Genomic DNA, 22,744 nt, shown 5'->3' on the forward strand with positions numbered 1-22,744 from the left:
GGTGGTAATTGATTTACTTTTTGCTATAATAAATATCCCCCAAAAATATATAAAAAACATTTTTTTTCCTCAGTTTAGGCCGATACGTATTCTTCTACCTATTTTTGGTAAAAAAAAATCGCAATAAGCTTTTATCGATTGGTTTGCGCAAAATTTATAGCGTTTACAAAATAGGGGATAGTTTTATTGCATTTTTATTATTTTTTTTTTTTACTACTAATGGCGGCGATCAGCGGTTTTTTCGTGACTGTGACATTATGGCGGACGCATTGGACAATTTTGACACAAGTTTGGGACCATTGTCATTTTCACAGCAAAAAATGCATTGTTTACTGTGAAAATGAAAATTGCAGTTTGGGAGTTAACCACTAGGGGGCGCTGAAGGGGTTAAGTGTGACCTCATCTGTGTTTCTAACTGTAGGGGGGCGGGGCTGGATGTGTGATATCATTGATCGTGTTTCCCTATATTAGGGAACACACGATCAATGACAGCGACACAGTGAAGAGTGGGGAAGCTGTGTTTACACACAGCTCTCCCCGTTCTTCAGCTCCGGGGACCGATCGCGGGACTCCAGCGGCGATCGGGTCCGCTGGTCCCACGGCAGTGGTCACGGAGCTTCGGACCGGGTCACGGGTGCGCCCCGTGGGCAGGCGCCCGCGACCCACGGCTGGGCTTTTAAAGAGGATGTACAGGTACGTGCTTGTGCCCAGCCGTGTCATTCTGCCGATGTATATCTGCAGGAGGCGGTCCTTAAGTGGTTAATAATAATAAAAATACAACGAGAGATATCCATTACAATTTACCACCAAATGAAAGCCAAATTTGTCCTAAAAAAAAGTGCGGTATAATCCACCTGGCTGCACAAAGTAGTTGTTTTTTTTCTATTAAAAAGCCTGTGGCGTGCAAAACGCAACCCAAAAAACTCCACCCGGTGCAGAAAAAATGTGCACACACATAGAGAGTGAAACACAAAAACGTGCAACGGGTGCTATGTCAAACGGTACTCCTCACGAAGGACCTGACCCTGATCCCCCAGGGTGTTAGGCTCCAGACGGGGACTGAGGTACTCAAGTGGTCCGAGCCGCCGAAGCCGACACAGACCCAATTCCTTGGAGGGTCTGCCGAAACAGAACCCTCCCAGTACTAGGTGGGGCTTCCCCGAAGGGAGACCTCATGAGAGCAGGCGAACTAAGCCAGAAGGCCATGTCCACCCACTTCCAAAGACGTTCAGTGCTGGCCCGAGGACCGGCACCCTACTAATCACACGTGAAAAACGTGAAACACCAAACAAAAAAAAGACAAAGTGACGCACATGGCCCCCGAGCTACAGGCGCAGCTACCACTCCAGCGAGTGAACACTATTAAATACCTTGGAGTATTGGTGAATAGAACACCGGCTGACTATGTATCCCTGAATATAGAACCCCTTTTCGATCTCATTAAGTCTGAAACCCAAATATGGGCGAGATTGCCGCTCGGTGTGTGGAGCCGCATTAATATCGTTAAAATGATATTGCTTCCTAAAATATTGTATATACTTTGGCACACACCCGTATACTTACCCTTGAAACTTTTTAAGTTAATGGAGGCCATAATACGGACATTTATCTGGGGTACCAACAGACACAAGCTGGCCTGGAGAATCCTTAAGAACCCCACTGACCTAGGTGGAACAGCTCTCCCTGACTTAAATCTCTATTACCTCGCATCCCAACTGTCTCAATTATACCACATAGATAAAACCGACAGACCCAGATTTCTCACGCTTCTCTGTCCACGGTGGGCGCAACTAACCGCTGATCCACTTACTGCAATCACGGTGGAGCATAGTGGGAACAACTCCAATAGAGACAGGGGGTCCCTATTGTATCAATATAGGCGCGTATGGGACATTGCCACTAAAACAATGACGGTCCCTAAACCCAATGACTACACCCCTTTATGGCACAATAGATTACTCTCAGAGTTTCTCTCGATCCCTGACACAGAGATATGGTGCGAACATGGAATATATTATTTGCACCACATCATTTCTGATGGCACACTTAAAAACTTTGAGGACCTCCAAAATGAGTTCCAGCTGCCTAATTCCATGCTTTTTAGATTCTTTCAGGTGCGTCACGCAGCCCAAGCTCAGTTCCCACAGTCTTTACCACAATCTACACCAAATGTCATCATGGCAGTGGTTAAGGGTGTAGACCCATGTAAACTGATCTCTGATGTTTACGCCATGCTCCTCACCCCATCATCTACTACGCTAGCTTACAGCCTTAAACCAAGATGGGAAAGAGAGGTGGGCCCAATGGAGGATGAGGAGTGGAGTGAAGCACTTGACGCATGCAAGACTGTATCCCCCAAGCTCTCCGACAGGTTGACCCAGTTGTACGTGGTGCACCGGGCATATCTCACCCCCCTAAGATTTGCCCGCTTTCGACAGCAGTCTTCTACTTCGTGCACAATGTGTAACCAAGCGACAGGCACATTCTTCCATCTACTTTGGGCTTGCCTGATCCTTCAGGGTCTGTGGAAGCAGATTGTGGACTTCCTCCATGATGACATGGGATCCCCATTGACCCTGGACCCCAAACAATGCGTACTGGGGATATTCCCTGATGCAGAAATGGACAAATTCACTAAAACATTTTTGCATGAAACATTGTTTTTTTTGCTAGAAAAATTATAGCCAGACAGTGGATGAGACCCACTCTCCCCAGCTTCAATGACTGGAAACTAGATATAAATAGCACACTTCCCTACAAAAAGTTCATATACATTAACAGAGGTTGTCCAGATAAGTACAACAAAATCTGGGACAGATGGCTTGAGTCCACAGACACATGCACTGAGGGTCCGTAAACCTATATATTCTTCTAGCGTACAATCCCATGAATAACGTAGGCACAAGGTTTTCCACTCATTGATAGTTACTGAGTCCATTGTTCGATCTGAATACGTTTTTTGGATCTACTGTGCCTATATGTGTATAAGCCATATTTCTTTATTTTATGCATTTTTCCAGTATTGCCTTGTAACTTGCAGAACTATGTTTCAAATGTAAATTGTTCAATAAAAACTTTATAAAAAAAAAAAAAAAGTGAAGCACACAGGGATAAATAAACGTGTGGGGGAGAAGGAAGATGGGAGAGTAAGTGGAAAGTAACCATCGTGCAATACGATGGCCGGCCCTCCGGCCAAGAAACAAAAATTCCTCTGGTCCCAGCCAAAAGGCACTAGAGGCAGGTGTGAAAAAGGTGTTTGTGGAGATGTGACCAAGTTGCTATACTTGTACGTGCCCTCTCAAACACTTGTGCAAATACGGCACCCCAGAACTGCCACTCCAGGGGCACAATCTCCACAGGCTTTTCAACAGACCCTGACCCACAGCCCGGACCAGCAGCACTCTTCCCAGCCAGGAAGGTAGGAGTTCTGAGAGATTGGGGAGAGCCCACGCCAAAAGGCTACTCCCACTACTCCCATCCCTTCCTCCTAATCACATTCGGGAAATACTAACCGCTCCCCCGGTGGGAAGGAGGAGCTAGTGTTCTCTCCCAAACAACTGACCGGGGCAGGCACCACAAAATCAAGGCCAGGGGCCCGGCCCTTCAGCTTCGACCTCATGTTTCTCCGTTCAAATCAGAAGGCTTCCACCTCCACGCCAGCTGGTTCTGCATCTGCCAACCGCAATCCCTTTACACCTCGCCATGTACTAAGGACGGTTAGCATAGCGCCCCCTACTGGCAACTGATAACAGACACTACACTTGATCTTAGCCAAAAGGCCGAGAAGCGAAAGTAGTTATGATATGTGAAGTTTTACTAACACATGTCCGAGTTGCAAAATTATGCTTAGACATTAAGATTACCTTTGGGCGCCAAGGAGTTCATCTAGGGAGACTAGCATGTTAGACGGAGTAGCAGATTTAAATACACTATTAAATTATCAAATTAAAGCCGAACTCCAGCTAAGACCATATAAGCAGTTTCAGCAACAGTTATTTTTGTATTACTTTTGGGATAAAGGTTTTGCATAAATAGATAAAACTGATCATTTTAAGTAAGCACCCCTGCCAGTAGCTTAATACATCTGGAAGAAAGGTTGTTCTTCAAAAAAAAAAAAAAAACAGACTTACTGGGCAGAACAACAGATAAAAATCAAAGATAGAAAGCCTAAAAAAAAAAAACGAATGCAGCCATCACATCTGAGGCCGTGTACACATGGTCGATTCATCCGATGAGAATGGTCCGACGGACCGTTTCCATCGGTTCACCGCTGAAGCAGACTGATGGTCTGATTTGTGTACACACCATCATTCCAAAAACCGATCGGGTCAGAACGGGGTGACGTAAAACATACGACATGCTGAAAAAAACGAAGTTCAATGCTTCCAAGCATGCGCGGGTTTTGAACCGATGCTTTTGTGTACTAACCATCGGTTTGGACCTATCGGTCAGCGGTCTATCGGTTCGATTTTAAAGCAAGTTCTCTAACTTTTGTCCGAAGGACAAAAGACCGATGGGGCGTACACACGGACGGTTTGGACCGATGAAACTGAACTTCGGTCTGTTTTCATCGGTTTGGACCGATGGTGTGTACGCGGCCTAAGAATTGGTAAGCTGCAATATAATAAATGTTTGCTTTGGGGTTTAATACTTCTTTAACTCTATTCTTCCAAAGAAATGTTAGCTCTCTTAAAATAGGGGTACCCCAAAAAAAATGTTTTAACTCTGGGAACCTTGGTTATCCATCCCTGAGTTAGCAGCAATATCCTTGGTTATGCAAAACGTATTCCAATGTTTGTATTCGTTTTATGAAAGGTTCCAATGATCAGTGGACGAGGACTGGGACATACTGGTGGCACTCTGGATAAGTTGGAATCAGTTCCAGGATTTAGCTCCAAGCAGAGCCCTGAGCAGGTATGTACAGTAAATACAATGTAAGAACGGACATAATAAATATTATTATTTTAATGTTTTGAACAGTCAAAGAGTGATTGAAATTTAAAGCGGGGGTTCACCCTAAAATTATTTTTTTGCCTAACCTATCTCTAGCCTTAATAAAGGCTTGTAGCGTTGTCAATTTTTTTTTTTTTGTGTACACTTACCTGTCTTCAGCCGCACTTCCGGGTCTTCGTCCTTGCGGGGAGTGGGCGTGTCGCTCCTTTTCCCCGACGGGGAGTTCTGCATAGATGATTGACGTGCGCGTCATCGCCTTCCGAAAATATCCGACGGGGTCTCGGCTCTTTACGGCGCTATACGGCGCCTGCGCCTGCCATGTAGAGCTGACTGCGCAGGCGCCGTAAAGTGCCGAGTCCCACTCGGATATTTTCAGAAGGCGATGACGCGCACGTCACTCATCTATGCAGAGCTTAGGAACGCCTACTCCCCGGGGGAGCGAGAACCCGGAAGCCGGGTGAAAATGACGGAAAAAGGTAAGTGCAGACCGGAAAAAAAAATCCAGCATACTGTTGATGTCAGCAGTATGCTGGATAGAACAGTTTTTTGTTTTCTTTAGGGTGAACCCCCGCTTTAAGAGCACCTGTCAAATACACCTCTAATGCTAACCTTGTACTGTATTTTACTACACAGCCGTTAAAAAAATATAACATTTTTTTTTTTTTAAATGTGCTTTTGTGCTCACACATTGCCTGGTCCGTTGCTTGATTATTATTATTTATTTATTTTTTGCATATAACACCATGCCACAGATTTTTTGAACAAGTGCCTTTAAAGGATAAATGAATACACTGTTAAAAAAGTATGTTTTTCATCTACAAATTAAAGTGTAAACCCTCTCATATACTTAATGAAGTGACCGGCCTCAGGTGATACACAGATATGAAACAAATCCTCCTACATAGGTTGTCCCTGTTTATCTGCAGTCTTCTCTTCTCTACTTCCATTCAAAGCCCAACGTTTTTTAAAGCTTGTCTGAGCTGTCATAAAACAGGGGGTGGGGAGTGAGGAGAGCTCTGAGAGCTGATTGGAGGGAAGAGACACACCCCCCTTCACACAACACACAGAAACACAGCTAAGGCTGTCAATCAGCTGGAGATCCCTCCCCTGTCCCTTTTTTTCCTCTTGGTGTCAGGAAAACTTGTCGGAAGTGATTAAAGCGGATGTCCGCTGAAAAAATAAATATTAAAAACCAGCAGCTACAAATACTGCAGCTTCTGACTTTTAATATTAGGACACTTACCTGTCCTGGAGTCCAGTGCCGTCCGTAGCAGAGGACGAGCGATCGCTTGTCACTCTGCTGCCCCCCCCCCCCCCCCCGCCATCCTCGGTGAGGGAACCAGGAAGTGAAGCGCTCCGGCTTCACTGCTCGGTTCCCTACAGCACATGCGCGAGTCGCGCTACGCCTGCCGATTGACTCCCGCTGTGTACTGGGAGCCGAGTGTTCCCAGAACACAATGGGGGGGTGGGGGAGGTGACGTCATGCCCGCAGTCTGCCCGAGACTGTGTGGCTGGAAGTGGGTGCAAATACCTCTCTTTAGACAGGTATCTGCACCCCCCTCCCCTCTGAAAGGTGTCAAATGTGACACCGGAGGGGGGAGGGTTCCGATCAGCCGGAGTTCCACTTTAGGGTGGAGCTCCGCTTTAATGGCGATAGCATAGGAATGAAGCAGCAGACAGAAATGACACTTGGTGCTATGAAGAGAGACAAGTACACACTATAGAGGGATATTATACTTTGTTTATATTTCATGCCTGAGGTTTACAACCACTTTAAACTGAGTACGGTACTTCAAGGTAGTTTAGTTTATTATACCTATCAGTAAATCTTTCTATTATATTTTCAGATGTTAGAAATCCTCCATTCTGTTGGCTGTTGTATTGTTGGGCAGTCTGCAAATCTTGTCCCGGCTGATAAGATACTCTATGAGATGCGGGATGTTACAGCGACAGTGGACAGTTTGCCTCTGATAACAGGTAGCGGCAACATGCACCAAATGTTAGATGAGTAGCTTTTTGTCTACTAATGATGTTTATTAATATATGCACTATTAAATCGGACCCCCTCGCTCTCTTAAAGAAGTCTACATACCCCCTTCCCCATAAAAGGACAATGAATAAAAAATAAAAAAGGGACCAGGCCACTTTCTTGTCTAAGCTAGAATGACATCCTCCTCACTTCCCAAAGCATGCTTGGATACTCCCGTTTCTTATCTCAGAAGGCTTTGGGGCAGTCTTGGGCACACCGCGGTTGTGCAGTGGCACATCATCAAGAGGGTAGTTGCAAGAATCAGCAAGCCGACCTCCTGATGGGAGGAAAAGATGGCAGCGTGGGACCTGGAATGCATTGATGGAGTGCAGGATACACCACAAGATGCTGGATTTGCTGGGCCGGTGAGGATGTTTTTTTATAAGAACAACCTAGTGGTCAGGGTATCAGGGGAAGAAAAAAAAACCATAAAGGGTAGGAAAGTTTCTCTCTAATTAAACTATGATGAAGAAAGCCTATAGGCTCAGCTTTGCTAAAACAACAATCTCTAAGTATTGTGTAGAAAACAAAGACAAATTACCGTATTTATCTCCCTATTACGCGCTCCGGCGTATAGCGCGCACCCCTAATGTAGCCCTGAAATTCCTGGAAAAAAAATGTTTTATACTTACAGTTTTGGTGTTTTGCAAGGGCATCCATCGGCGGTCTTGTCTGGTCCGGCGTCCTTCTGCGGCCATCGTGGTGTCCGTGGTGTCCTCCCGCGCTGTCTCCGAGTCAAATCCCTGCTTCCCACGCTGTGTTTGAACCACTCCGCCGACATATACCGAGCGCAGTACACTCGGGTATAGTCGGGCAGGCTCGGCTCCTCTCGCGTAAAGGACCCACAGGACGTGACCGCGAGAGGAGCCGAGCCTGCCCGAGTATACCCAAGTGTACTGCGCTCGGTATATGTCGGCGCAGTGATTCAAACACGGAAGCGGGTATCGGCAAATATGGCGCTCCCACGATTTTACCCTGATTTTAAGGGCAAAAAAGTGCGCGGTATACGCCGATAAATACGGTACCTATTCCTTTTTTCAAAATTAAAGTATACATTTAAACAATATCTAAAAAAATATTCAGCACAGCTCTCTAATACTTGCACAATTTTTCAATTAAAGTGAAGCTTCAGTAATTTTTTCAACTTTCCAGCTATTAAATCTTCTGCCCTTGTTGTTTTAACTTAACTAATTACCTTATACAACCCACTTCCTGTTTCTTGTCTGGAAATAAAAACTAGGCTTATGACACAATGCACAGTGCTCCCTCTCGTGAGAGTTTGCCATGAAGGGAGGGGGTGTGAGTCATAAGAGGGCCAATGAGAGCTGTAGACGTAGCCTAAGACGTATTTTTTCTTTGTCTTTAGACAAAGAACACCTCTCAGTCCTAACAAATAAACCATAGGTACCTCTCAGCCATGGCTAATATATTTTCATGCCAGAGAAGACAAAAAACACATAAGACTAGCATCCAGGACATGGCCCATTATGGACACTAAGACCATTTATTCAAGGGATTTGCTGAAAGATACTCTTCTGAATTGGCCTGAGAGGCGGGTCTCTAATTGGGCAAAAAAGGCTGCCGCCTAAAGCCTTGCACTCCTAGGGACCTCACGGCCGCCTAATTTGCCTTTTGTGTGTGGCTTTCATTAGTATGAGTAGGCCCTTTGTCTGATACACTGTATTGTATTTTTTCACTGGCTGACTTTATATTGTAGAGAGTTGTGCTGTACATAAATAACACATAGGATGACAATCTACTAAAGAAACATGGTTACCCTATCTTCTCCTAACCGTACTGACTAGACAAGTATACCACTACCTTTTCTAAAAGGGATGTGGGAAAATTGCCCACTAATTTACAAATAAGGGATTGTTATTTGCATTTGAATTTCTAAAAACAAATCTGTAAAATCAGTCTGTATATGTAGTAAAGCATGCTTGTTATACTCTCTGTAAAAACCCAAAGGTTAATTATCCACATTGTCTAAAAAGGCTGTTTGATCCTGTCTTCTTCTTTTAATGTCCCCAATCCATCTGCTAGGAGCCCTAGGAGCCACTCTGCACATGCTCAAGTTTGGGTGTATTGCTAGAGATTTTTTTTGGGGGTGCATGTGATCAGCACAGGGCCAATTAACACTGTCCAGACAGAGGGTCAGGGGTCATAAAGCCTCATAAGAGTAAGAGAGAATGAAAGCTCCTCCTACAAGCTTTAACCAGTGCTCAGCTGGACAATGATAGAAGTCACACGATTTCCATGTTCTGTGTGCTGTGTGAGACCAGATATAGTGAATACAGAGTCCTGGGTTTAGTAACATTTTAAACATTGATATCAACTAAAATGTTTAACATTTGTTGTGTTTGCTTGGAGTCTATTATACACTTACTGTACATATAGAGACTATGGTCAAAGACTCTGGAACAGCTGTGTGCAGTTTGGAATAAATGGCTCTGTAAAAAGGCTGTAACCATACTATAAACCAGTGCTTCTGATGCACAGTTGGCCCAGAAACGTAAAAATAATGCTTTGGATGACATCACCTGTAGCGCCCATTTACTCATCATGCAGACATAGGACACTTTAAAGCAGAGTTCCACCCTGAAAATGAACTTTCTATGAACAGCTTGCCTTTAATGTAAAAAAAAAATGTTTTTACTCACTTCTATCTATGGCTGTTACTAGGCAGATCTCGTAATTTGCCTCGTTCCTAGTCCTCGGTGGTTCAACTTCCTGTCCTAAGACCCCATTGCCTCCTGGAAAATGTTAACACGCATTTCCCAGGAGTCTCTGGGCATTACTGTGCCTAAAAATTGCCCAGCATGCACCTCTCCACAAAAACAAGGAAGAAACAGGAACTGGGCTTTAGATGCCCACACATATGATGGAAACAGCCACAACATGAACTGGAGCATATAAGGCAAGTGATTACAATGATTTCCTGATCGATTGGGGAGCTATTAATATGTTTGATGGAATGTTTAATGTAATTAATTTTAACTTGCAAAAAAAATAAAAAATTATGCCCGGAACCCCTGCTTTAACTCCATTTCCCAAAACTTCCTGGGGTCCAGGACATGCCCAGGGAAGATATGTTTTCCTGCTTCTCTCCCTTAAGCAGCTCAGAGAGGCCACACCTGATGGGGCAGAAGCAGCTGGGAAAGTGATCAGCAACCAAGTGGACAGCCCTCCACTGTCACAACTGGCATGCGGTTAGCCAACCCAGAGCCTAATAGTAATCAGCTTCTCCAAAAGACCCAGCTACTGTGGGGAGCCTTCCACCTCCTCTTCCCCAATTGCTGCCAGACTACTCCAGTGGGGTTGTACTTCATGCTTGGGCCATGGATCCCTCCAGCTGTTTGTCTGTGTTACCAGAGCTACTTTAGACTTCACTGTGAGGGGCGCTGTCCATGAGGACAATTGAATGTAGCTGGGTAATATGCTGTTTTACTGAAACTGTGATTCCTAGCTTGTCTCTCTGTGCTATAAAGTCTTATAGAGACTATACTATGCAGCAACATGTTACCCTAATAGAGTCATAGAGACATTGCTGTGAAGAATCCATGTTTTGCAATATTCTCCAGTATATGCATGCTCTTTGCCATTCTGACCCTATTTTCCATTATTGACTCTAACTTTGCACCTGTTTAGTAAACAGTTACACTCTCTCTGATCATTCAGACAATTATGTGTCCTGTTACAAAGTCACTATCCTTAAATGAGGAAATAACCCCCTTGTTTTTAGATTTGTGAATGAAGTGGTGACTTAAAAAAGTTAAAGTGTTACTAAACCCAGGACCCTGCATTCACTATATCTGGTCTTGCACAGTACGCAGAACATGGAAATGTCATTATTTTAGTAAATATAAACTGCTAAACACCTTTTCTCAGCAACAGTATATAGCAGTCTTGTGACTTCTATCAGTGTCTGGTTAAAGCTTGTAGGAGGAGTTTTCCTTCTACTCTGACTGTCCTATGAGGCTACAAGACCCCTGACCCTCTGTCTGGACAGTGCTGATTGGCACTGTGACAATCACAGGCACCTTCCCCCCAAAAAAACTCTCTAGCAATACACTCCAAACTGAGCATGTGCAGAGTGCCCCCAAGGATCTGTACTATCAAGGCAATGGATTGGAGATAGTAAAAAAGGGGGAGGATCAAAGAAGACAGAATCAAAGAGCCTTTTTACACAATGTGCAGGATTAACACCTTAGGTTCAATAGTGAGTATAACAAGCATGCTTTGCTGAATATAGAGGGCCAGATTCAGATACAATGGCGTATCTTTAGTTGGGCGTAGCGTATCCTATTTACGCTACGCCGCCGCAACTTAGACAGGCAAGTGCAGTATTCACAAAAGCACTTGCTCCGTAAGTTGCGGCGGCGTAGCGTAAATAGGCCGGCGTAAGCCCGCGTAATTCAAAGTAGGCTGGTAGGGGGCGTGTTGTATGGAAATGAATCGTGACCCCATGTAAATGACACACCTAACGAACGGCGCATGCGCGCGCATGCTCAGTATCACGTCGAATTTTCTTCGCCGGCTCAATGCTTAGTCGATGTGAACGTAACCTACGCCCATCCCTATTCACGTACGACTTATGCAAACAACTTAAAATACGATGCTGTTCCGACGTTTCCGACGTCCATACCTTAACATGACTTACCCCTGCTTTATGAGGGGTAAAGTTACGCCGGTCGTACGCCTTACCTAAACAGCGTATTTTAATACGCCGGGCGCAAGTACGTTTGTGAATCGGCGTATCTAGCTCATTTGCATATTCAACGCGGAAATATACAGAAGCGCCCCTAGCGGCCAGCGGAAATATGCACCCCAAGATACGACGGCGTAGGAGACTTACGCCGATCGTATCTTGGCAACAGTGAGGCATATCTGATTCTATGAATCAGTCGCAAAGATACGATGGCGCACATTCGGACTTACGACGGCGTACGTGGAGATACGCCGTCGTAAGTCCTTTGTGTATCTGGGCCAGAGACTTTACTGCATATAGTGATTTTACTGTTGTGGGTTTCGTAAAACTTTACGATAGCTGTGAGTCAATATAACTATAACAATGTCCATGGTGCTGATCTCTTCACAGCCTCAGTGATGAGCAAAAAGGTGGCTGAAAGCCTTTCTGCGCTGATCCTTGATGTCAAGTTTGGTGAAGCCGCTCAAAGTCCAACCATTGAAGATGCAAGAAGGCTGGCGCAAAGTCTTGTATGTGTTTCCTACAAAACTCCTAACAGTGTTGTGTATGCTTATTCTTGCAAAGCACATAGAGAATCTGAAGCCTCGTACACATGACCGAGAAACTCGACGGGCGAAACACATCGTTTTGCTCGTCTAGTTCCTTGTTAGGCTGTCGAGGATCTCGGCGAGCCAAATTTCCCCATTCCCGTCGAGGAAAAAAAAGACATGCTCTCTTTTTGCCTCGACGAGTTCCTCGACAGTTTTCTCGTCAAAGTGTACACACGACCGGTTTCCTCGGCAAAAAAAAGTTTCTTGCTGGATTTTGCCGAGAAACTCGGTCGTGTGTACGAGGCCTGATTGTTGTATTGTAGTTTATCCAGTAAACCTCCCAGATCTCTTCTTTATTTGTAGTTATTGTTGTCAGTGAGATGTATACATTTATGTACATATGTGTCTTTCTCAGGTGAGTGTAGGAGTCTCTCTCGGAATCCCTACAATTGCTTTATTAACTAATATGGATAATCCTATCGGTCATTGTGTTGGAAACAGTTTGGAAGTTATTGAAGCACTGAAATGTCTGGAAGGAAAGGGGCCAGAAGATCTCAGGGAACTTGTCACACGCACAGGTCGGGAAATATATTCATATTGTGGGACGTGTACATAATATACTGCCTGATGCACACATATCTGTCCAACTATTAGACTCCAACCAACACATGACAGCTATATTTGTTATATCAGTTTGCTTGCCTATAAACCAACCATAGGTTGCATTAGGTTGTGCACCCCAAAGCTCAAACATGTCCTTTCTCTGCAGCCTCAGCTGTACTGGGCAGTGAATGAATGGGAAGTGCTCTGTGCTGAGCGGCTTCCTGTTCATTAACAAACTCAAGCATAGTAAACAGTTTACTATGCTTCAGTTATGAAGTGAGTGAGTACATTTAGAAAAGGAAGGGGCTAGTAATTATATATTTACTAGCCAATTCCCCTGCTCTCCATCCTGAAAAATCCTGCTGCAACCGCCAGGGAGAGAGGAGTGAAGCCAGCAGCACTGCTGGGTGGGGGGGTCAACAATGGGGGGGGGCCCATAAAGTAGGGGGAATGGGCAGCACACATATAACTGGATTCAGGTAGGGCAGCGTAACTTTCAGGCGGCATAGCGTATCGTATTTACGCTACGCCGCCTTAAGTCAGAGAGGCAAGTACTGTATTCACAAAGCACTTGCCTCCTAAGTAGCGTAAATGGGCCGGCGTAAACGCGCTTAATTCAAATTAGGAACAGGGGGGCGTGTTTTATGTAAATGACTAGTGACCCGACGTGATTGACGTTTTTTACGAACGGCGCATGCGGCGTCCGTGTACATATCCCAGTGTGCATTGCTCCAAAGTACGCCGCAAGGACGTATTGGTTTTGTGAACGTAAATTACGTCCAGCCCCATTCACAGACGACTTACGCAAACGACGTAAAATTTTGAAATTTCGACGCGGGAACGACGGCCATACTCAACATTGGCTAGGCCACCTAGGGGGCAGCTTTATCTTTACGCCGGCGTACCTCTTACGGAAACGGCGTATCTTTACTGCGACGGGCAAGCATACGTTTGTGAATCGGCGTATATAGTCATTTGCATATTCTACGCCAAACTCAACGGAAGCGCCACCTAGCGGCCAGTGGAAATATTGCACCCTAAGATACGACGGCGCAGGCCGTCGTATCTTAGCTAGGTTTAAGTGCATCTCAGTTTGAGCATACACTTAAACATACGACGGCTTAGATTCCGAGTTACGTTGGCGTATCTACTGATACGCCCGCGTGACTCTTTGTGAATCCAGCTAAATGTGATTACAATGTGCCCAGGCACACTCCCCTGTGCAGCACACAACACTGCAAGAATCTGTGAAATATTAAGCTTCATAGAGCTGTGTCTAATCTATTTGAGGAAGATTCTTTTTCCCTTTGCCTACAGGTGGATACCTCCTCTGGCTTTGTGGTCAGGCTGTGTCAGAATCACAAGGTGCTGAGAAAATTGCCAAAGTGTTGGATGACGGATCTGCTTTGCAATGTTTTCAAAAGATGATGGAAGCTCAAGGGGTGCAGCCTGACGTAGCAAGGAGTCTCAATTCTAACAGCAATTTAGGAAAAGCATCTCACATAGAAGAGCTGATAGTGCAGACAACAGGTCAGCATATTTGTCTCACTCACAATGGCTGTCTGTCATTATATAAATATAATATATGTATGTTCGCAGTAAGTTACTACTTCTTTTTTTTACCCATAATATTTGTGTGATCCCCATAAACTGTATTACCATCTGATTATGGGTATCCTATCTACAGAGCAATTGCCATTACAATATCTTTTGAGATCTAACTTTAAATCTGGATTAGGACATAAGCTCCGTACACACGATCCGAAAATCGTACAAAAAAATGCTGCTTTCGAATCAATCGTACGATAATCGGGTCGTTAGTACAGAGCTTTCGAGAGCTGATCATGACAGTTCATCAGATAATATTATTCTATCAGCTATGCCCAGAATTTTTTTTCGTACAATGCAAGATCGTACAATTTTTGTTTAATCAGTACAACTGTCATTCGAAAATGCAATATGTGACGGTATTAGAATGATATCCCCGTCAAGCAGTCCCTTCTCCCCATAAAAGAAAAGCATCGAATCATCCACACATGAGCCAAGGCTTAATGCTGGAACAAGACAGACTTTAATGGTTTCTTCTCAGCTTTATATACAGTACCAGGCATTAAAGCAACAATGAGATCTCCACCCCCCCTAATCACACACTAAGGCTAATTACTAAAACATTCTAGACAGGTCGGCACCGGCCTATAATTATCATGTCTAATCACTGCACATTCCTTAATTAATGGCATCAAACAAACCACCTTCACACACTGAGTTACCTAGGCAGACGTTTCGTCTCCGCATGCCGCTTGACACCTATTCACACCTCTGAGCATTAATAGGTTTTAGACAGTGTTATCACACAATTAAAGGCCTTTCAAAAGCTAGCCTTATTTAACATATTAACAGTCTTCACAGAGAGATGAGTCACACATGAAATCACCTTCTCATCTAACACACAGCATTAAACTAGCAGGGAGAGAATTAGACTGAAGCATATTTGATAAGTCCGTCACACAATACAAATGCATTACAACACATGACATCACTTCCGAATTTTTATTCTGTCGTACGAGAATTTTTGGGACTTTAGTAAACTCATCAGATTCGACGTGAGATTAGCATGCCAAAAAAAAACAGATCATTAGTACCGATAATAGCATCATGTGTACAGGGCAATAGGGTAATTGACCGGATTTCCTTGTGCTGTTTACACTTAATTCTGATGCATATTTAAATCGGAGGTTCACCCTAAAAACATGTATTTAACATTCCATTCAGCATAATTCCAACATTTACACTATGCCGTTTTATTTTTTTTGCTGTACATACCGTCTTATTACCGTGTTATTTTCCACCCGGCTTCCGAGTTCTCACTCCCGCGGGAGTAGGCGTTCCTATGCAGAGGCTAGATGATTGACGCCTTGTGAAGACTCTATACGGCGCCTGCAGAGTCAGCTCTACACGGCAGGCGCAGGCGCCGTATAGCGCCGTATAGAGCCGACTAGCAGTTCAGCTACTTTCGGAAAACTGGTGACGCGCCTTATGCGCGCGGGGGGGGGGGGGGAACAGCATAGTGTAAATGTTGGAATTATGCTGAATTGAATGTTAAATACATGTTTTTAGGGTGAACCTCCGCTTTAAATGATCACTGCAGATATGCACTGCTTGTTTTTAAGATACCATACATGAGTCCCACCTGTATATATTTACTGTTGTTGCATTTGGATAGCATTGTATCATTAGGAATTGTGTATCTATTGACACCTAGTGGTAGCCAGGTGTCCATACAACTCATTATTGTGCGCATTTGGTATATTTCTTTGCTTTATGCCATTGTTTTGTGCTAGTTATATCAGTCCAACCTTGACCCTTTCCTTCTCTTCCATGTTTCTTTAGTTTAGTTTCAGTTTTCATCACAGACACTACTATGCCATAAATAGTTATTTTTTTTTTTCATTCTGGCAGTGGGTACACACAGTGCCGATCCTGACCTCCCTGGGGCCCTAAGCAAAATTGCATGTCACATTAAAATTGAGAAGCAGGGGGGCTGCCGAAAATGACATGTCACATTAAAGTTAAGAAGCGGGGGGGCTGGGAGAGGGGGCTGCCGACAGTGACATGTCACATTGAAGATTTAAAGTTGAGAAGCGGGGGGAGGGGGTGATCTGCTGTCAGAAATTACATCTTACATCATTAAAGTTAGAAGCTGGGGGTGCTGACTTCTTACCTCTTCTCCTATGCATCCAGTGAGTTGGGAAGCGGGGTGAGGGGCTGTAAATGGCTTCTCACCAGGCGGGCCTCTAGTAATTTGGGGGGCCCTCCTCAGCTTTGTGGTTGAGGTTTCTGCACAGATGTCAATGTAAATCGCGGCCCGAATCACAAAAAGTAGTACAGGAACTAATTTTTGAAATCGGTGCAGCGCCGCAGATGCGGCGTCGCACCGATTAGGACTGTGCCATTGCCGACAATTGCCGGCAAATGCCGCCGATTTGAGATGCGATTTGACATCTCAAATCGCATCTCAAATCGTACCAGTGTGACCCAGGGTGGATGGAGAAATTCCCCCAGCCGAGACATTGTATTCTGATAGCAGCACCCACTGCTGTTAGAATACACTGATCATCAGCTGCCTGTGTCATGCACATAAATCAAATATGTGAGGTTTGATGCACTGGGAATGGATTGTATATATACAGTATAGTTTCTTTATCACTTAATAGTGTCTAATATATTGGATGATACTTGCTAGCTTGCTGGAGAAGGGTTACTACTGACTACATACTACCACACTGTGGAGACTTTGGGGTCTTTCTGTAGGAAGAGCTCTACTCTGGAAACGTTCTGTCTCCCATCGGCCTGCGAGACTATGGGGTTTATTTACTAGAGCCAAAGAGTGCGAAATCAGGCTCACTTCTGCGTAGAAACCAATCAGCTTCTAACCTCAGCTTGTTCTATTAAGCTTTGGCAATAGAACCTGGAAGCGGATTGGTTTCTACAGAGAAGTGAGTCTGATTTTGCACTCTCAAGCTTTAGTAAGTAAACCCCATACCTCACTGGATATTTCACAAGTACATCTCTGTATACAGTGTGGTCTAGTTACAAGATGCATGAAAAGTATATAAATTTAAATCTACCAGAAAAATAATCCTTTTGTGATCATGTACATTTAAGTGGTCCTGAAGAAGCTGTAATTTCCGCGAAACCTGTTGAGCCCAGTTCCTCATCTTGACAAACAGCTATACCTGTTTGTAGTGGATAATGTTATGCTAGTATCAGTATGCAAGTCATAACAATTTGGCACGTGTTTTTAAATATTTTATTGTTAAAATAAAGATTTTGTACATAATTTTTCTTACATAAGTGTACTTGTGTGATCATTGGAGGGGTATTTAAAATCCTACTACCTACCTTTTGTTGCAATATACTTAAAAACCTGGAGAAAATAAGCATGTCTATGTGGCAGAGATGGCTTTTACAACTGAGTCTGATGCATTAGGTGTATTTGTGCATTGACTTGATACTAAGCGGTATGAAAAGCTATACGTGTGAAGTATGTGAAGTTGCACGTATCTGATGGACAGCACAGGGGCTTCACCATTACTTGTTATTTTGTGTAAATCCATTGCAGAGTATGAAGTCATGCAGAATTTATGTGAACCAAAAACAATGCAGCCATTCTGTCCGGCTATTTATGGCCAGATCCACAAAACAAGATACGCCTGAAGCTGGGCTAGATCCGACTGGCGTACGTCTTAGTACGCCGTCGGATCTAAGGTGCATATTTATGCTGGCCGCTAGGTGGCGCTTCCGTCGATTTCCGCGTCGAGTATGCAAATTAGCTAGATACGCGAATCCACAAACTTACGTCGGAAAGCCTTACGTCGTTTCCGTAAGGCTTTTTTCGGCGTAACGTTACCCCTGCTATATGAGGCGTAGCCAATGTTAAGTATGTATTGACGTCGGGCTAGCGTCAAATTTTCCGTCGTGTACGTCGTTTGCGTAAAACGTTTGCGAATAGGGCTTTGCGTAGAATGACGTTCACGTCGAAAGCATTGGCTTGTTGCGGGTTAATTTGGAGCATGCGCACTGGGATACCCTCACGGACGACGGGGGGTACATCGGGTCAAGACGTATTAACATAAAACACGCCCCCATCTCATCCATTTGAATTGCGCGCCCTTATGCCGACACAGTTACACTACGCCGCTGTAACTTACGGCGCAAATTCTTTGTGGATACGGGAAATACGCTGTAAGTTACGGCGGCGTAGTGTATCTGAGATACACTACGCCGGACGTAAAGAAGCGCCACGATACGTGGATCTGGCCCTTAATGTGTATCTGCATTTACTACGAATGGCTAGTTTGGTACCATTCAACACCTTATATATTTTATAGAACTTTCCAGGAGCTCATATTTGATATAATTTAAGATAATCTCAGTTACTCACCTTTATATGTAAATGTTTGTCTTTATGTCAAATATAGCAAGGTACACCATAGGGTATGAATCATTTATGAGAAATCTGACATAATCCACATTCCTGTTTAATAAATGCATTTCACGCCCTGAATATTTCTCAGTGACATTTGTTTTGTCTGATTCTAGGGACAGTGGAGCTGATTCGGGCCAGACCCATCGCTGAAATCCTTAATGCACTCGGAGCTGGGAGGAAAAAGGCAACCGATGTAATTAATCATAATATTGGGGCAGAACTCCTGGTGAGAGTGGGACAGCATGTGGAGAAAGGTAAAAGGAACCCATACAGTACTGGGATAACAGAAATCAGAATACTTTGTGTACTTCAAGTAATATGCACACATCTCCTCCGTCTCCGTGTCTGGAACACTGCAAAATCCAGTGTGGTCAATATATTGTGTATGGGGGTGGAGTGTAATTCAACTCTAACCCTAAAGCCTCGTACACACGACCTAGGAACTCGACGGGCGAAACACATCGTTTTCCTCGTCGAGTTCCTTGTTAGGCTGTCGAGGAACTCGACAAGGCAAGTTTCTCCATTCCCGTCGAGGAAAAAGTAGACATGCTCTTTTTTTTTGCTCAACGGGATCCTCGACAGTTTCCTCGTCGAAAAATGTACACACGACCGGTTTCCTTGGCAAAAAAAATATCCCAGCAAGTTTCTTGCTGGTTTTGGCAGAGAAACTCGGTCGTGTGTACGAGGCCTGAGAAGGTACCATCCCTAAAAGAGAGAGTAATAAATAGTAATTTGGGACTTTAGCTGTACCTCTTTGGGTCTAATAAGCACTGATCCATCAATTATAAAAATAAACGTCTTTATTCAAAATGTTATACCATTTTTTTTTAAAAGGTTTGTTTTAAAAACAAATTTTTAAACTAGTTGTCCAGGGAGATGTTGTCCTGGCTCTGGGATCCAATCTGTTACTAACGCGTTTCGCTGCAACAGTCTACAAGAAAAATAACAATGAGTATTTAACAATAAATCCCAATATATAGTATTAAATCATGAAATCACTTAGTAAATGATGTCTTAGAGATATTAGAGATATTATTTACTAAGTGTTTTCATGATTTGATACTATATAATGGGATTTATTGTTTTATATGTGATTTTTCTTGTACACTGTTGCAGTATTTCAGGATCTGAAGCCTTGATGAAGCGGGGAAACCTGTTAGTGAACAAATCTGAACTCAGAGTCAGGGCATCATCTCCCTGGACAACCAGTTTGAGAATTTGTTTTTAAAGCAAACCTTTTTTTTTTTTTAATTGCATTACATTTTGAATAAATACGTTTCATTATTTGGGACTCATTCATTTAATATACACTGTTTTAGTTGCCCTGCATCATTATTTGTATCAATTTATATTTCAGCTCTGAGAATCGCCCAAGATACCTGTATATGAATAAAATACATTTACGAAAGTAGTCCCAATCGCCTATTTATAAGCAATATTATAAATAATGATATGTATTCATCTTCTGAAGTGCCTTCTGCAGCATTGTGTAATGCCGTGTACACACGATCGGTCCATCCGATGAGAACGGTCTGATGGACCGGTTTCATCGGTTAACCAATGAAGCTGACTGATGGTCAGTCGTGCCTACACATCAGTTAAAAAAACGATCGTGTCAGAACACGGTGACGTAAAACACAATGACGTGCTGAAAAAAAGAAGTTCAATGCTTCCAAGCATGCGTCGACTTGATTCTGAGCATGCGTGGATTTTTAACCGATGGACGTGCCTACAAACGATCGGTTTCTTTCTATCGGTTAGGTATCCATCGGTTAAATTTAAAACAAGATTGTCTTTTTTTAAGCTATGGATAAATAACCGATGGGGCCCACACAGGATCGGTTTGGTCCGATGAAAACGGTCCATCAGACCGTTCTCATCGGTTTGACCGATCGTGTGTTCGCCGCATTAGCCTTCCGAAAATGAATTTGTTCCCGACCAGTCATTTCAGATTAAAGCGGGAGTTCACCCAAAAATCAACTTTTTGCAGTTAGATCCAGCATACTGCTGACATCTGCAGTATGCTGGTCTTTTTTATTTTATTTTGGTACTTATCGTTTTAGCAGTATTTCTTCTATGGCTCCGAGCGGGGAATCCTTTGGGGAATGGGCATTCCCGAAGGCAAGCAAGTTGATTGACAGCCTTCGATAGCGCGTCACGGCTTCCGAAAACAGCCGAGGTGACACTTGGCTGTTTACGGCGCCTGCCGTGTAGAGCTGACTGCGCAGGCGCCGTAAATTGCAGAGCGTCACTCGTATAACTTCGGAAGCCGTGACGCGCTATCGAAGGCTGTCAATCAACTTGCTTGTCTTGAAGGGAACGCCTATACCAGGAAGTAATCCCCGCTCAGAGGCATAGAAGAATTACTGCTAAAACGATAAGTACCAAAAAAAAAAAGACCAGCATACTGCAGATGTCAGCAGTATGCTGGATCTAACTGCAGAAAGTTGATTTTTGGGTGAACTCCCGCTTTAAGCAAGTTTTTTAGAAAATTTGAAAATAAAGTATGGAGCACAGATACTATATTTCACTAACGCCCCTGTCTTTGATTCTTTTAACTGTCCTTCAAAGCTCAAGATGGAATTGACTTTGGGGAACATGACCTGCTGTTACCTCTTCCCTGCACTAGAGATAAAGTCCATTAAAGTTTGGGGTCTAGCAGCTGATGGTGCCACTGGCCCTACTGAAGTCTGATAACCATGAGTGTATTAGTTTACTCTTTTACACCCTCTTCAAATCTCCAACTCTTCTGCCAAAACCACTTTTTTTTTTTTCGTTGGCTCCTATACTTGATGAAAAATGTACCCTTCTAACTCAATTGTTTTTGCCTCAAAATTGAATAAACATTGATTTTTTTTTTTTTTCAGAAAGACAAATAGACTGTTGACTAAAACCCGAGTTCTTTCTTCTAGGGTCTCCTTGGATCAGGATTCATTATGAGAAGCCTCCTCTTCGTGACACACAGAGACAGGCCCTCCAAAATGCCCTTTGCATCACAGACCGGCCTGCTTTTACACCACCATCTTTAATCAGGGATATCATTCTTTCTCATGACAAGAAAGAAGGGAATGATACCACAGTGCGGAGAGAGAAGGCAAATAACTGATCAAAGTGCATATTTTTATAGCTCAGACCTTTATAGTTTAACATATTAATAAACCCTCTATAAAAATGTGCTTAATATGTACTGTATATTCATGTATTATTTACATTAGTTTCTTATTTTAAATATACTCTACTTTTAATTCTTTTTTTTTTAATGTTCTCCGCTCTTTCAACCTGGTGCAGAACTTCCCCCACTTCTTATAATTTAGCAGATGCATTGATCATGGGACAACATGTCCCATCATATTATGCTTGTGAGTTCCAATGTGCATGCATGCGGACGTTTCATTGATTTGCAGTGGAGGACCAGTAAAAGAAAGTTGGTAAAAAACAAACAAACAAACATGTTTGTTTATTTTTATAATATATATTTTAATATATATTTATTACAAATATTTTGTTAAAATAACCTTTATTGTCCATAACACCAATGAATTGTCATTCAAAAGCAAGTGGGCAGGAAGGTGGGCAGATCACAGGTTCCCTTTTGCTTCAGCATCTTTGTGTGGTCTGTGCATGTCAGTGTATTCCCAGGGGGAGCGTGCATGCTGCGGTGGCTCCATAGAGACCCGGCTGCTGATAGGAGCCACTGAAAAAACGAAATTCATATGGTGCAATAAAAAAAATTGAGTGAAGCCTGTGAACTAAGGGCCAGATCCACAAAGCAGTTACGCTGGCGTATCTATTGATACGCCGCATAACTTCTAGGTTGCTTCGGCGTATCTTTGTTTTGTATCCACAAAACAAGATACGCCTGAAACTGGGCTAGATCCGACTGGCGTACGTCTTAGTATGCCGTCGGATCTAAGGTGCATATTTACGCTGGC

The 22,744-nt window shown here is 43.5% G+C and overlaps 1 protein-coding gene and 1 pseudogene across 1 annotated transcript in view; one reads left to right on the top strand and one right to left on the bottom strand.

Annotated features, from left to right (window-relative positions):
* LOC120931586 (thymidine phosphorylase) overlaps positions 1 to 22,206 on the top strand; it is a 41,662-nt gene extending 19,456 nt beyond the window's left edge. Inside the window, exons 4-10 of the mRNA XM_040343171.1 lie at positions 4,816 to 4,914; positions 6,801 to 6,930; positions 12,081 to 12,199; positions 12,636 to 12,798; positions 14,141 to 14,353; positions 18,926 to 19,066; positions 21,725 to 22,206. Of these exons, the coding sequence (XP_040199105.1) occupies positions 4,816 to 4,914; positions 6,801 to 6,930; positions 12,081 to 12,199; positions 12,636 to 12,798; positions 14,141 to 14,353; positions 18,926 to 19,066; positions 21,725 to 21,918 (1,059 nt within the window). The 3' untranslated portion in view covers positions 21,919 to 22,206. The remainder of the gene's footprint in view (positions 1 to 4,815; positions 4,915 to 6,800; positions 6,931 to 12,080; positions 12,200 to 12,635; positions 12,799 to 14,140; positions 14,354 to 18,925; positions 19,067 to 21,724) is intronic.
* LOC120934004 lies at positions 3,712 to 3,791 on the bottom strand (annotated as a pseudogene).
* Positions 22,207 to 22,744: the final 538 nt, after the last annotated feature.

This window comes from Rana temporaria, chromosome 3, assembly GCF_905171775.1.
Source record: "Rana temporaria chromosome 3, aRanTem1.1, whole genome shotgun sequence".
NCBI lineage: Eukaryota > Metazoa > Chordata > Amphibia > Anura > Ranidae > Rana > Rana temporaria.